Source organism: Acomys minous, assembly GCF_964271855.1.
Source record: "Acomys minous genome assembly, chromosome: 11".
NCBI classification, from domain to species: domain Eukaryota; kingdom Metazoa; phylum Chordata; class Mammalia; order Rodentia; family Muridae; genus Acomys; species Acomys minous.
The window spans coordinates 15,873,895-15,891,103 of NC_140492.1; the positions used below are offsets into that span (position 1 = coordinate 15,873,895).

General features: G+C 32.3%; 1 protein-coding gene across 1 annotated transcript in view; it reads right to left on the reverse strand.

Moving 5' to 3' along the window:
• Window positions 1–9,417: 9,417 nt before the first annotated feature.
• NCAM2 (neural cell adhesion molecule 2) overlaps window positions 9,418–17,209 on the reverse strand; it is a 416,076-nt gene continuing 408,284 nt past the window's right edge. The window contains exons 17-18 of the mRNA XM_084801510.1: window positions 13,094–13,213; window positions 9,418–10,353 (exon numbers count right to left, since the gene is read on the reverse strand). Coding sequence (XP_084657636.1) covers window positions 10,242–10,353; window positions 13,094–13,213 — 232 coding nt within the window. The 3' untranslated portion in view covers window positions 9,418–10,241. The remainder of the gene's footprint in view (window positions 10,354–13,093; window positions 13,214–17,209) is intronic.

Consider the following 17,209-nt stretch of genomic DNA (forward strand, 5'->3'; position numbering starts at 1 on the left):
AATTTTCTTTTATAGTATTCAGTGAAGTCTATATTTCTGAGCCCCTAACTATTACCTTATCTGCCACCATAAAGACTTTCCAGAGGAGCTTGTTGGTTGATGACAAGTGAACTTGGAATGAGTCACTGAATTGCCTCCACAGATGGAGTCATCCTTATCACTTAGTAATTAAGATCCTCCTCTGCTGAGATTATTTTTTGTTGAACATTTCCATCAAAAACAAGCATTTTCCAATTTTTGCTCATTCAAACACGTGTATTCAAATGCCTCTTGTCTGTCTCCCAAGTGTTTCATCATCAATATTCATTTTTCCAAGAAACTTGTCATTTACGTACTGTTATGTCCATTAATCAGCACATGATTGCACCTTTGAATATATCTACTTCCAAGGCAAGTGAACGATTGGGGAGTTGAACCAATTAGCATTTACTGCACTGCTGATATAAAAAAATGTTACAGGGATGGGAAGCATTGATGCATCTGAATACTCTGGGAGTGCAATCAACCATGGGAAACATATGGAAAGCATGTTCGTCGTCTGTCCCTTTGTCACCTAATCACAGATAATTACCTTAGAGGTTCTCCATCTAGGCTGACAAAGAGAAGTCAGTGGCTCAGCAAAAGCAATGCAGATACTTCATGGGGCCTATGGATGGATATACTTAAGGCCAGTTTAGACCTGATTGATGTGTATAGTCCACTTCCCTTTGACAATATTGCATTGTTGTACATGACAAAGTTTACAGCTGAAGGTTTAGATGTATTTATCTAAGACTAGAACCATCAAATTAGGCATTAAATGATCTCTACACTTTGGTAAAAAAGAAGTGATCATGAAAACCTCAGCTGAGGAAGATTATGTTGAGGGAAGCAGAGATCTGAGAGGTGTAATGGCTGGGTTTTAAGTCATTCAAGGCATTGTGATTTCTAAGCATAACAGTAAGAATTTAATGCAGTAGCATCAATAAAGAAACCCGAAACTGAAAACCGCAAGAGATCTCTTACAATAATAAAATACTAGAATTTCTGCCATCCTCCTCACGCCTCTGGAGGTGGAGAGGCCAAACTGAATGTCAAAAGACAATTGTTGAATCCTTGAAACTGCTTTAGTGCCCGAAGACAAAGAAAATCTTATTTGAAGAATATTTGAGGAAAATTTTGCCTGTGATAAACAGGAAAAAGCAACTTTTATTAATTTTTGAGTGTGACTAAGATTTCCAGTCATCATATTCGTTTTCATTGTTTCCAATATAATGTGTTCTGAGGAGAGGGCCACAAGGAAGATAAATGTTCATTATACAACTGAGAAGCATTCTCGCATTACAATCATATGCTTACATCTATCTATCTATCTATCTGTCTATCTATCTATCTATCTATATCTGTCTGTCTATCTATCTATCTATCTATCTATCTATCTATCTATCTATCTATCTATCTATCTACACACATATATGTCTTGTGTAACCCATATGTATACTGCTAGCCTGATGCAAACAGGGACTTTGATGAATTCATTCTTTGTACTTCCATTTTTTAAGCTCCTCGTTGGAAGCAAGTAGCCAAAATGTAGTGAAAATGAATGGCAATTTGGTCAGATTGACACAAAATCATGAAAGCTAGTATTTTAAAAGTCATTTCATTTCAGATTGGTATTTCACACAGCTGCATTGGATACCTACCTAGCACACTTTCATATCAGAATTAGAGTTTAAAGACAGCAGACAGGAGACTCACAATCCTAATTTTTCTTTACTGTGCTCTAAATATCAAATGATGAAATGAATAAAATTTGATCAGTAAATACAAGAACGGGCTCTTCAAGACGAATTAAATTAACTTTAGAGCCAGTATTTCTTATCTCAGGTATATAATATAAGGTCCAGAACTAGCAATATGCAGAGCATCAGGGTGTTGAGTATTGAATTGTTCTAGTTCCATATCTGAGTTCTTACCTGATTTTTGATAAGGTTTCAAAGTTCTCGTAATCCTCTGTTTGCATACTTGTGATGGTTCATCTGCCTGACAACCTGAGTGCATCTGGAATGATGTAACATGCAAGTTGCTGGGCACACCTAGCAGATATTTTTTTTTTCTTGATTGGGATTGGATTATGTAAGGTGAGAAAACTGTTTCCAAATGTAGATCATTTGATGTCTGAAGAACCACTGTAAGTCTGGGTGCCAGAGTCAAAAAAAAAAAAGGAGTAGAAGCAAAAAGCTATTGTTTTTGACTACTTTCTCTCATTGTTACTGGCTACTTCATCTGTCCTGCTGAGAATCCCTCAGCTGGCATGACACCCTATTTCTTCAGGAGTCTTAGGTAAACTGAAGAGCAGTTTCCTGCTTCCTGGTGTGGTTAACAGCTCCCACTTTCTCGGCCTTCCTTTCAGAAGACACACATTATATAGCCAGAGCACACAGCCCATAAAACATATTAATTCACTCTCTTTTTTTTTTACATAAATATTTCTTAACTATTGTCAAATGCATCAATATTTAAAGCACTCCACTTTAATATAGTAAATCATAAAGGTATATACACACATATATGATTATATTGTAAAAATTATTTCACATTACTTTGTAAGGCAAGAGAAGAAAAAATAAAAAACAGGGGACAATTCCTTTATCTTTTAAAATGGTTACTAAACATTTGACTTTTTCTGCTTTTGATCTAGTAGAAATTTTATCTACATTTCTCTCAACATGTTTACTCTTAAAATTCCTATAGGATGATTACACAGTCAAACATAGTAACAAAACTTGATAATCCTAGTTGAGTAATCCTTCATATCTGTGTCATTTCTCCTACCTCTGGGTTCAGTTTGAAAATTAGATGTGTGTTATGTTTTCTGTAGTCATTGCTCCCAAGTACAAAGAATACAATTTCCAGAACAAAGGAACAGTTATGCTTTAAATGACTACCCTAGGAAAAGTGGTAATTGGATTACTTCAACTTTTAGGTATGATTGTGCAGAAATGTGGCTTGGCTTTATTCTGTCAATTTCCCTCTTTTCTTCTACATATTAATCTTGCCAGGCCAATTTCATACTAATGAATAATAGGAAAAGGATGAAAGCTAGTGGGTAGTATTGTTATTGATAACTGGTGAGGCACTGGGTTGAGCTGAATCACAAGTTTGCCAATTTTCTTCAAATTGGACAAAGCTCAAGATTTGCCCTTATGATTATTATACGAAAGAATAGAGGACTTGAAATACTTATGCATTTAGCAATAATCCAACACATCTTTCAAAACATTAATAACAAAAATGCAGCCTCTGGATGATTTAAGTTGCTTATGGGAGTTGAACCACAAGGCAGGATGGAAGAGCAGTATTGAAAAAGTCCTCATATAAAAATTTGACATTTAGTGTTAGCAGGAAGATTTGTTTGTTTAGGTTTTGGTTTTGTTTCAAAGCATTAGTTTTATTGTGACTTAAGAGTATCAGTAACACAAACAAACAAACAACAATAAAATTTAAAGCCTCTTTAGAAATGATCATTTACAAAATAAGTCTTTCACTATAGAAGAGGAAACCCAGATAAAGCACACAAATTCTTCGTTTTGTTGTACTTTTTAAAAATTGGTAACATAATATAAATACATTTCTCTCTTTTCTTTCCTCCCTCTACACCCTCATATATTTTTCCCTTCTTGGTCTCTTTGAAATTCATGACCTCTTCTGTTCATTGTTATTGAATGCATATGCATGTGTATTCCTAAATATAATCTTTTCGGTCTGTATAATGTTACTTGTATGCATGTTTTTAGGGCTTACTATTTGGTACAGGATAATCATTTTGTATTCTCTTCTCCAGGGAAACCCATGTCTACCTCACCATTCTCTAGTTGCTTCTAGTTCCTTGAGTAGGAGTCAAGCCTCATAGGCTTTCCACTTTGGCATGTATACTGCTGTCTGTTTGTTTGTTTGTTTTCTTGTTAAGCTTATGTTTACTCAGTTGTGTTGGTGAGATTTCTCCAAGAGCAGAAAAGTCTCTTCTATAAAAGGCAAAATTAGACACTAAAGAAAATGCTTTTTTTACATCAGAGAAATTAAAAATAAAATTGTGATATAAAAATGTATATGGACACTTTCTGTAACAATGCCCTTCTTTTAAATCTAATACTATGAAAAAGAATTTCAACATGAAGTAGGTGTGTGCTAGTTTTCTGACTTAAATTTTTCTAGAATATATTCTTTTTTGTTCCTTCTTTTTAAAATTTCCTTTTGCGTTTCCTGTGCAGTACTGTTTCCAAAATTATTGACTGATGAGTAAATTATTCCTCCCAAGCATTATTTCTTAATTTTGTAGACTACATAGTTTGACTGAAGTTCTTCCCTATGCTAAAGTATAATTAGCTAACTTTAGGAAGGCACCTTAAATTCATACATTGAAATATGTCTATGTAGAAATTTAAAAAAAAAGGAAAAATGTATCTAAAATCCAGGTAAACTCGAACGTCACTATGAGCCATAATAAGAAGGTCTTATTTAATACAACATGTGTTCTCTATGCAAGAGTCCAGGGATAATACTGGTCCCTGATTCCGTCTACACGAGCTTATTTTTCGTAGTTTCCTTGGTAATACTACTGAAGGTGGTATGCCATGTCTCTCAAATCAATTGTTTTATTTTCTCTAGTCTGGGCACTGTTTTTAGGCTATAATCCTGAAATTTAAAACAATATAAGATGGACGGAACCCTTATTCTCCTAGCCAACTAGTAATATGATTGTAAGTTCTGGAGACTAAGTTTTTGTTAGTTACAAGTTCTCTCTCACTACTGAGATATTATTAGAAAAACATAAAATTTGACACTTTATTAAAGTAAAAGTATCTTTACTATTAATATACAAATGGTGAAGAATGACAATTTTGAAATACCATAAGCCATACTTTCAATGTCTTTCATAAATACAAAACTTCAACATTTGCATTATATTTTTTTTACAGTTTAGACATGTATATATACAGCATTTCATAGGGACATACTATAATGAAATAAGAAGACATGATAGTTAAGAACACAGAACTTGAATGGAATGTATAATTTAAAGAAAATAAATGACTACATATTTTATTATTACTTAATATAACAGAATTCACATACCCTCAAATATGAGAATTTTTTATTATTTTATTTCTTTATTGATTTGGTTCTCCCAGGGGTTAGAGGCAAATCCTAAACCAACAACATTTTTGAAGATGGAGAATAGCTGTATTTGTTTCTAATGATATCATTATTTTATAGTAGTATGTTGTTAGTTTATGCATCTTATTTGCAAATTGAATTATAGAGATATCACTGTTTACATGGTCTTCCAGATACCATTAGATTTTTTTCCTTTGCTCTGCTATTATTTGGACAAATATTTACCCAAAATACTTCCATTTGTTGATCAAAAATTTCTGCATTTCTTCCAAATGATGAAGTTCATCTCCCTGATAATTTCATTGCTTTTTTTATTTAGCTCTTCTATTTGGAGGTAACAGAAATGTTCCAAACATCATTGCTTTACTTACTCTCTTCCCTGTAAGACTAAAAATAGACACTAAAAGGTATGAGTTTGTCAATCAGAGTAGGATAAATTGTGATATATAAATTTATCATGGAAATTTCTACCATAATAACAGTAAATAAAGCCTGGTCAGTAATCAGAAAAATTTTTAATCAAGAATATTAAAGAGGCTATAATAACTAAATATATAGTAATAATGGACTTTTAAAAGAATACTAAATGTGTTACCAAATAAATATTCACCAATATATATAGTATAAAAGTCAGAGACATTATGTAAAGGGAGATAGTTATTATTTTAGTAATTTTGTGTACTTTTGTTAAATATCTGATTCTACATAGGTGAACACAATTAAAATAAAATTAAATATAAATTAAAACAGAAGGGTGGAACATGGAAGAAAAATATGTGTACTCAGCATTTACTATTGCTAGGACTTTTATAATATTTTCATTTATACAAATAGTTGTTTCATATTAGAAAATTATTACTACCATATGTATAATTTTATCTTAAGTAATTTAACTTCTGTGGCTTAATTTGAATGTTTAAGTAACCACAACTTAATTTTAGCATATGTAAATATATCTATATGCTCTTTCAATTTTAGACAGAATGTTCCAAAGTGTTAATTAAGAAGTAGAAATTGGAGATGAATAAGAAAACTCTCATTTTGAATAGATTTTCATCTTTTGAAGTTTGTTTTTTAAAAAATCCCTCTGAAAGAAAATTCAATGAGGAACTCAAACTAAGCATTTATACCATTCTCCATAAAAATGTAATTTAAATAACTATATAAGCTACACCAACATTTCATAAATTAAAAATGTAAACTTCTCTTACCATTTCAATTGTAGATATTTAGATCTTTGTTTATTTATCTTGTCATCATATGGATGCTTAATGATCTCAACAGCAATAGTGAAGACCCAAGTGACACTACAGTACTTGCCCTGACTCTAGTAGCATCTGTTTTATTTCTTAGAGCTAATATTACAGTTTCTTAATATGGATTTATCATCTAGAAAAACAATACAAAACAAATTAAAGTATCTTATAGATGGACTAAAGTTCATTTTTGTCATAAGTGAAAATAAATTTGTATATATATATTTTTTTGTTTTTGGATTTTTGGCTAAAGAAGAGGTTAGAACTAAGTTTATTTATTAAATGTAAACAATGGACCTTTTGTGTCACATGTATGAACAAAACATCTAAATAGTGAAAGCAGTTGCAATTTTTCTTTTCTTTAACATAATGTCATGCTCATGTAAAGGCACAGATACCTGTTAATTATTCAAAATAAAGAATAAATAGATGATTTAAATATACAGTTAATTGCTGGAAATTGTAATTCATTTTACTAATAATAACTTTTTATTTATATAGATGCTTAACTCAAAGAATAAGATTCATATAACATTTGTTGGATCAAAAACTATTTGAATTGATGTTGTATGTATTAATATTAAAAATAAAAATTTAAAAACTCAATCTTAGCTGGGCGTGGTGACGCATTGCTGCCTCAATCTCAGAACTTGGAAGGCAGAGGCAGGTGGATCCCTGTGAGTTCAAGGCCAGCCGGGTCTACAAATGAGTCCATGACAGCTAGGGATACTCACAGAGAAACCACGTCACAAAACCAAACCAAAACAACAACAACCAAACAACAACAATAACAAAACGAAACAAAAAACAACATAAAACAAGAACAATTCAATCTTAGAGATTAGTATAAATAGAACAGTAATATATCTTATCCACAAAATAATAAATTAACCTGTTTAAATCACAATTCTTATCTCATTTGACAATTATTGTAAAGTACTTTGACACACTCATTTGTGTTTTAAAAATAAAATGTGTATTAAAGTTTGAATATTAAAGTTTCCTTTTATAGATGTCAAATAGAGATTGTCATTTTTAACTGCTCATGACCTTCCATATTTTTGCCTCTTTGTTTTAATTGGTTTAAGGTTTAGTTTATTTAACAATGCTTAGATTTTTTTCTCATGAAAATTTTATCATAACATGTAAGTGGGCTCTCAGATAGCTAAAGTTAAATGAATTCATTTAGACTAAAATGAGATTAATAATAAGAAATAGATAATTTCAGGCTTTTTCATGAGTTGAGAATTTATGATAATACATTTTTTCCCATTTAAAATTTTACAAATTGTGTAATTAGTAGAATGCCTTTGAAATTTTAAAATGTTTACCACATTAATATTTTCTTTCTTCCGGGCATCAATTTCAAGGACAATACAGGTTCACCATCTCCTACGTAACAGAAACCATGCACAACATCTACCCAGAGTTACCTAATGGCTCCATAAGTTAGACAGGGAATTTACCACTATGTTTATAAATTTAATTAAGTTTCTTTCCATAGAAAATCTGAATACATGATAAAACCAAAGTTTCAAATTGAGAAAACACACAAAAAATATTTTCTTCTTTTGATTGCTCTGTTTTGCGGTATAGCACAAATATGACAATTCTAAACATGCGAAATTGTTTTATCAGTCATACAAATTATCATTAGTTTAAAAGCATGTTGTTTTATCCCGGAAAACAAATCAGTGTTCATGGCTATTGCTTCATAGACACCACTAAGCCTGTTCACATTACACAAACAAACAAATTCAAGTATTTCAACTAGTTTATAGCACATTTGGTACAAAACAAAACAAACCAAACAAAAATGAAATACAGATTTAAAAGGAGCCCAGATGACTAGACCAACATAGGCTAAACACCCCAGGTAAATCTGTCAAGAACATATTTCATAATCAAGTTGGTCAAAGGAGTTAAGCTGGCTTCTCTGCTTATTTTAGACACGGTTCAGATTTCTTAAATAGGCACAGATTTCTGGTTTGTATGTGTGTGTGTGTGTGTGTGTGTGTGTGTGTGTGTGTGTGTGTGTGTGTCTGTGTGTCTGTGTGTGCCTTTCCCACACTCCATCTCTTTAGAACATGCCAAGACAGGCAGGCAGCAAGGATTGAGATCTTTGCATTAACTCTGACTTTACAACAAAGTACTGTGCAGATGACAGCACCGTTACATGCAGTTGGGCACATTCAGTCTAGCTGAGAGCCAGCAGATAAGAACAAGACACAATAAATCATTTGCGTCTCCTTGGATGATAAGCAAGCCTTGATAAATAAAGTATTCCAGAGTGACTTTAGTATTGTATTTAATTTTCATGAAATTACCTCTAAAGAGAGAAGGTGTAAGAGCAGGTCATTGTGCACTGTAAAAATCATTCCTTCAGTTGACTATAATAACGCATTATCCAGTGCATCGGTATTGGAGCTACTACTTGAAGGTTTTGAGGAGAAGAGTTACTATAGAAAATTTCAAACTCTGACTTAAATCATTTAACACTGCGCCCAACATATGCATACTGATAGTCACAAATGTGTTTTCCTTTCACATAAGTTAAATCATAATTCAGACTTAGACCTCAGGGAGTTTGCATAGGTTGTGTTAGTAACCACTATATTCTTGTATAGTCCTTAACAAGTGATATTAGAAAGTTTATATCGAATAGTTAAACAATTGCTTCACTACAGTTGTTTATCAAAAATCTTAAAATGGGTTTAAAATGGATTTTAAAATACAATGTTTTACATAAAATTATAGTACCGTTTCAATTGTTCTTTTCTCTTCTGGCACATTTGTATGTTAAAGTAATTCAGCTTAACATATACTTTTGTCATTAGCCAATTTAATTAAATCAGGGACACATAATATCAATGATCATCTAAAACTATACACCAAAATATATCTAATATCATTTGAAGTACTTGAAATGAACTTTATATTTGATAAATTATTTTATAAATTAAAAATCATGTATTTATAAATATGTAAATACAACATATTCATATTTTGCCATTTAAATTTACTTTATTTGAAGCTGAGGGCAGAAATCAATACCAGTTTTACTTGTAATACATTTACTTTTTGTGTAATCCACTGCGAGCGATTATGGTATACATAAAAAGAGATTTAGGAAGTCTTTCTAATCTAATTTTACACACAACTAATCTTCCTTCAATGGTGTAGCATTTTTGTTCTGGTATCACTGTACCCAAGATCAGTGTTGAAAATGTAATGTGGTCATAAATTGAAACGAGTTCTCCAACGAATTTTCAGATTTTAGTATCTGCAATAGATAACTGACTGGCTCCTTCAACCTGGGTTCCATGAAATTCCCCTGATAAAAGGCATAACCTTAATTATGCTTCTTTACCATAATCTGAAAGCCATTATAATAGTGTGTGTTTCAAAAACATGCAGGACTTTCTTACACTTTTTTAGCTCATAATGCTTTTGATCTATCTTCCATTACAACTCAATATTTTAGAGTGCTGAAGTATATTTTTTGGTATTACATGAGACAAAATTTAAAAAATAAAAACACCTTAGCCATATAATAAATTGCAGTACTCCAATTATACGATCAAACTGAAATCCCAAATGTGGTGCCAATCAAGACTTTATACTGAAATTCTTAACGAAAGAAACAATCACCACGACAACAGAAGGAAATGGACTGTGACATGAGGAGTTGGTCATATGTATATGTGTACAAGCTATTCCAAGCTATACTTTTCCCAAGAAATTAAGGTCAATGGAATAGTTTTGGTCATAGTGTCACTGCAATCCAGATGCGCTCTGTGGTGCTGACCAAGCTGCTGGAACCTGCTATTAGGCTTTGCTGTCATCTTCTTTAGACTGGATGATATCATTAGACACTTTAATTTCTATCGTTTCTGCATTTAAAACTTCTTTTCCATTTTCTTCTTTTAAAGGCAATTTTCTGGAAATAAATAGAGAGATAACAAACTCAATTTCTAGGGACAATTTAAAACTGGCTTCTAACATTTTCAATAAGCATATGTTGATGAAACCTGCTATACTTATTACAGAAGAAAAGATACAAACGTATTTTAATACTTATTTTATTCTTTGAGATTTTAAAATAACGCTATTTCTCTTCCCATTCCTTATCCCTAGCCCTTATATATTTCTTTGCTCACTTTTAAGTTCATTGCCTCATTTCTCATTAATTATTGTTACAGGTATATGTGTCAGCAAATATATTCAAAAAGCCAAACTATTCAGTGTTTATAATATTCCTTTTATGCAGGCTTTCATGCATAACTTTTAAGTATTTAAAGACTTTCTTGCAAATTAACAAATGTAATGAAGTACCTACCATTTGCAATTTTAAGAATGTAATATAATATTGAGGATATGAAAAACAACGTATTTATGAATATAGATAAACCCTAATTTAAATAAAATTAATTTGATTTTAATTATTAGGAGCCTAAATTCTGATATATGCCCACTATTTAGATTACCATCTCTAATAATTCTAAAAAGAATAAAAATTGGTAGATGGTATGCTAGTACATACAATTAAAAATTATATGCTATTAATTCTTTTGAAATCAATGGAGATTCGTACTACTTAGGAATTTATTTCTTATATTTTACATTTACATGTATGTTTCCTTGGCATTTTTCAGATTATTTTTCTTTATATTTTATATCACTATAAAATGTATGTTGTGAAAGCTGTTTTTGATTATGGCAATAAAACAGTACTGTTATTTTTTGTTGTTTCATTTTGTTTTTTGTTTGTTTGGTTTGATTTGGTTTCTTTGAGACAAGGTTTCTCTGTGTAACCTTGACTTTGCTGGACTCACTTTGTAGAGCTGGCTTGCCTTGAACTCAGAGTGATCTGCCTGTTTCTGCGTCCCTGAGTGGTGAGATCAAAGGTGTGTGTCACCACTGGTTTTAAAAGAGATGTATTTTTTATGTGTATGGGTGTTTGGCTGCATGCATATATCTATAGTGTATGTGTTTCTGGTGCTAACAGAGGCCAGAATAATGTGTAAGGTTTCCTCCATCTGGACTTGCAGAGGGTTGTGAGGCATCATGGAGGTACTGACTGGGAACTGATCATCCTGTTAGAGGAACAGTTGCTCTTAAACACTGATCAACCTCAACAGGTTCTTTGATTTGTTAGTTGTTTTGTTTTGTTTATTCTCTGAAATGGAGATAGCTTCATCAATTTTAATTTTACAAAATTGAATGAAATCTCCCTATGTTTTTTTTCTTCTATGGTAATATTTACTAGTCACCTTTTCCATTTTGTATGCTATCTTGGGAACTACTTCCTTCCTTGACAAAATGATTATTTAAATGTTCACAAATATAATTCAGCCAACCTCTGTCTTTAGTTTTATCATTATATAGAGGAACTAATATTGTTATTTTACTTACTTTGGGTTTCTATGCAGTTTATTTTATATTTATGAATGAGGAGAATAAGCACTTTGTCTTGAAAATCCAAACAATTATGTTAAAAAGTAACCAATAAAAAGCAGTTGTGGTAGAAATGGTGAGAAGGAAAAGAAGTCACTACTGGAGAAGAGGAAGAGAAGAGAAACTAAGGTATCAAAGGCCTTGCCTGACACTGAATCCTAAGAGGGACAGGACTAACCTGATAGTTAAGGTGTCAGGACTTCTATAGTGGAAATGATGTCTTGTTCGATTTGAAGCCTTATTCACAAAAAAGAGTATCTGTTCCTGACATAATGAACTTGGTAAAAATGATGGTTGAGAATGTATTAACATCCCAGAATTGAACTTATTGCTGTTGTTTGAGTTAACGGAAAAGGTTCCATACTAGATGTCCATTTTTCTACCCTTAGACAAATGCTTCTTTCAGTCTTAATCACACTTTCATAAGTGGTAGTTAATACATCATCTGAGCTGCTCAAGGTGCTGCCAATGAGTGATAGTTGATAACTACTGTCGGAAGAGGACGTTAATACCAATTATTCAAAGACTCAGAGAATGTAATTATAGAGGGCTGAATCCATAAGTAAAGAGAAATTCTGAGAAATGTATTTTTTTTTGTTTTTGGTGTGTGTGTGTGTGTGTGTGTGTGTGTGTGTGTGTGTGTGTGTGTGTGAGCCGATTAGGTTCATTGCTAACATGATAAGCTAGAAGGTATAACTGTCTGACCTGAGCCTTAACAAGTCTGAGTCTATCAATAGGCTGCATTGGTTAGAGGTGTGCCTAACAATGCCATATAGACTCCCGCTGGACCACAGATGGATTGTGGGGCAAATGTAGTCCTTCTATTCCATTCTATACTCATTGGTGAGCTTACCAAACTCTAACGGATAGAAAAACCCATGGTCACAAGAGTGTTGCATATCACATGCTAAAAATTCTGTCAGAAAATAAAACAGAGGCATAGATGTGAAAAAGGGACTTATAGAGAGGAGAGATTGGCAAGACTGGAAATAAAATGAGTGAAAGCAGAGAATAGAGTAGTTAGAATACCCAGGAACACATTTCTTATTTTCAACATTTTTCATGAAAGTTTAAAGTTTAATTAATAGTCAAATGAAGTTTTATTAAAAGCAAACTATTGTCCTTAATAATAGTGGTATTTTGACGTCATATTACAAACAAGCACAATGTTTCGCCACTTTATTGTTATTCATCCTGAAATGTAAAAGGTTTTCTGTACATACTCAGGTTCTGTCAGTGGTGTGGTTTCATTTGGCTCATTTACTGGACTCCCATCTTCATGATTAGTGATTCGTTCATCCTCTCTTCTCATTTCCACTATAGGTTCTTTTGATCCATCTTTCCTAAAAGGAGTAAAGGAGTAATAAAAAAAATTTTAAATTTTAAATGAGTCAAAAACACTCATATGTGAATACCACACACACACACAAACACAAGATAGACATTTTCCAATTAATCAAACAGTTTTTCTTTTAATGTGACACTTCCATGATTTACACTAAGTAACTAGAAAGAAATGATGTAGTCTCTTTTTATCATAATTATTGTAATATTTTGTTATTGTCTTTGGTGTTAGGCAAGGAGACAAACATCTGTAAATCTAGCAACCAGGAGCCAGTTAGGAAGATTGTAAATTTGAGGCTGGCTTAGACTACAGACAAAGGATATATTTTGAAAAAGAGGCAAAAAAGAAAAATTATTTAGAAAAATCTGTTTGTATTTTTAAAATCCATGTGTTAAAATTTAGAATGTCTTATTAAGCAATGACTGTAACTAAAAGAAAATTAAGCATAAAATATTAAGCATAAACATTAAGAAGTGTACATCAACATTGGAAACAATCACTAGAAATATCGTTCCAGTTTCACAATGTTGAAAATAACATTTATAAATAAAATGTAATCTACTAATGAAATATTCAGTTGTCAAGTAATAAGAAAAGTTTTGATTTTAACATTAATGGTAATTTTTATTCTATTTTACTTAACAGTAGCTCAAATAAAATTAAGCATTGTAAAATATATGCAGGAATTTTCATTTTTAAGTTCCTATCCAAATATCACCTTTATCATGTCTGATGTATATGATTTTTTTTATAATTAGTGTGTTCTTTAAAAGCCTATTAAAAACTGTATCTCAATTTGAAGAATAAGAGAGAAAATTTTGGTAGTGTTATAATATGGCCTTCAAGGACTTAGCAATGATGATATGCTTTGGCCAAAGACTTCAGATTTGCTACTAGCTAATTGATGAATGAGTGAGAGATTTTTCAAATTCATACATTATAGTATTAAACTTACAGCTAGTTGTACTTCTTCATAACAAAAAGATTTACAGTTTTGTAAGGGTAATGATATCCTTACAGTTTGATATTGCTTCTCTTATCTCTAACTCTCCATTAAAATTCATCAATATATAAAAATCATTAATTATAAAAATAAATAAAGTGTAGGTGCTAGTAACAAGGATCATACTTTTAAAATCTACTTGTTAGTGGGAATCATGCTTAGCCATGTTACAGTAGATCACTGGCTCTGGGATGGATGATCTACCTGAGAGTGAGCACAACTGAAGGGATGTTAGGTTTTAATTTTGGTTTGTTCCAGATATGTCCAGATATCGTGGTTTTCTTGGCGTCTTAGAATAGTCTTTGTATTTTGCTAACAAGCACTGTATATGAGTTAGAAAGTATTCTATCTATGTCTTTATAATGAAATAAATTATGGAATCTGCCATAACATGCTTACTCAAATTATTATCTGCATTTGCATATTTCATATGCCTCACACTCTATCTTAATAGCCAGACAGGAAAAAGGATTATTTTCTCACAGAATACATTATGACCAAAGTTTTCCCTCAATCCACTCCTCCCAGCTCCAACCTCTTCTCTCCTTCTCCAGATCCACTGGCCAGTGTCCTGTCAAAATCCCATATTAAGGGTCTTCTGAGAATCTTTTTTTTTTTAGATCCAAGGGACTGTTTTATTCTAATAAACCCAAACAGTAGTATGTATAACCAGTTACATTTTTTTTTTGCACAATGCAACATATAACTTTTTTTCCTTTTTTTATTAATTTATTCTTGTTACATCTCAATGGTTATCCTATCCCTTGTATCCTCCCATTCTTCCCTCCCTCCCATTTTCCCCTTATTCCCCTCCACTATGACTGTTCCTGAGGGGGATTACCTCCCCCTGTATATGCTCATAGGGTATCAAGTCTCTTCTTGGTAACCTGCTGTCCTTCCTCTGAGTGCCACCAGGTCTCCCCCTCCAGGGGACATGGTCAACTGTGAGGCACCAGAGTATGTGAGAAAGTAATATCCCACTCTCCACTCTACTGTGGAGAGTGTTCTTACCATTGGCTAGATATGGGTACGGGTTATAGTTTTACGGCCTGTATTGTCCTTGGCTGGTGCCTTAGTTTGAGCGGGACCCCTGGGCCCAAATCTGCCTATCATAATGTTCTACTTGTAGGTTTCTAGGACCCTCTGGATCTTTCTACTTTGCCATTCTCCCATGCTTCTCTCATCTAGAGTTCCAATAGAATGTCCTCCCCTCTGTCTCAGTTTCCTGGTAAGTGAAGGCTTTCGTGGGACATGCCCCTTGGGTCAATATGAAGATATAAGTGAGTCAACCATGTTCATAGCAGCCTTATTCATAATAGCCAGAACATGGAAAGAGCCTAAGTGTCCATCAGTAGAAGAATGGATAAAGAAACTGTGGTACATATACACTATGGAATACTATTCAGCTATTAAAAACAAGGAATTTCCAAAATTTGTGGACAAATGGATTGAGCTAGAAATGATCATAATGAGTGAGTTAACCCAGAAGCAGAAAGACTCTTCTGAGATTTTTGTCTCTCAGACGTGTGTAATATGGGAACCCAAGAAGATTTCAGGATATTCTCCCTAAGTGCTTTAAAATAGTTATCTGCTTGTAGGTATTGCCTCTGTTAATTATGATTCTCTCTCTTAATTGACTGTTTTTGGACAGTGAAAATGAGATTTCCCAATCTCATTGGATCATTGCTTTCCTTGCTTATCTAAGAACAGTGGCTGATTTTCCTGTTTGTTGAGTTCATGACTTGTAAGGAGGGAAATGGGAATTTTGAAACTTTTGGGGGACTGATCTGGAAGCTCTATGTTACATTTATGTTTTCTATGACTGTTATTCAGATATCACATCTTTATTTCTTAAGTTCATAGTCATGCTCCATTAGTCTAACACTTTATTCTTTATACTTATTGATGAATGCCAAAACCCTGACCACAACATACACTGTATAGTTAACAGGCCCAGTAGTGATACCTTAGTTTTTCCATAGCTTGGCAAAATAAATCTGACCATTATTTTACATGCAGTATTCATCAAAATATTTAAATTGAAAACTTTCTTCAATAAAGAAACTTTCTAAATACAGATGTTAAAACCATATTAATTTTTGAGCAGTAGTGTTGAGACTGAGAATAATCCCATCTTATATATAATTTCAGTAAATTTTTGAGAAAAACAAATGTTTGGTTACATAAATGTAAATGATTAATACCATAAATAGGAATATGTTACACATTGTAAACAATGGTCTAGGACTATAGGCTAACCTTCACTTAATGTTAACAACTTAGGAAACTAGTACTTGAAAATTTAAGACACTACATAGAAATTAATGAATTTTAACCATTCCAATTAGCTACAGTTTAATTCTCATGGGAGTTTTATAAATTTTGTAATAGGAGAAAAAAGGCTTATTGAGATTTCTTACACAGTAAGGAGATATTTTTATCTTGTGTTTTACAAGTGATAGTAAGCACAAGTAAATCATATGATTTCAACTCTTCATGATTAATTATATTCAGCATGATTTATAAACAGTAAGCTTATGGTAAAATAAACACAGAACAACACAAAATAAAAATAATGTCATAACTTGGTTACATCTGCTACATTTGTGAACTGCTTCTACAATTCCTTTAGGTACTTGTGGAGAATCTCAGATAAATCATTCATTTACCCTAAAGTAAAATGAATTAACCTGAAACAGTTGACACTGCTTCAGCTGCATATAAAATATTCATTTTTTGCTTTGAGATACGATCATGAACCTATGGGAATACTTCTCATTCAGCCTCTACAAGGGCTGGGACTGTAAGACTGTGGCTATGCCTCATAAAGTAGTGACCATATTTCAATGATGATGTTTAGCACTGGTCTCTTTGTACAAAAACACATAAAACACTAACAATAATTTTGCTGATTCAATTTACCAGGCTATGTACCACAGGAAATTATTAGGATGTAAACTAGGATGAAAGCAAGAAGAATGGTATAGTAAA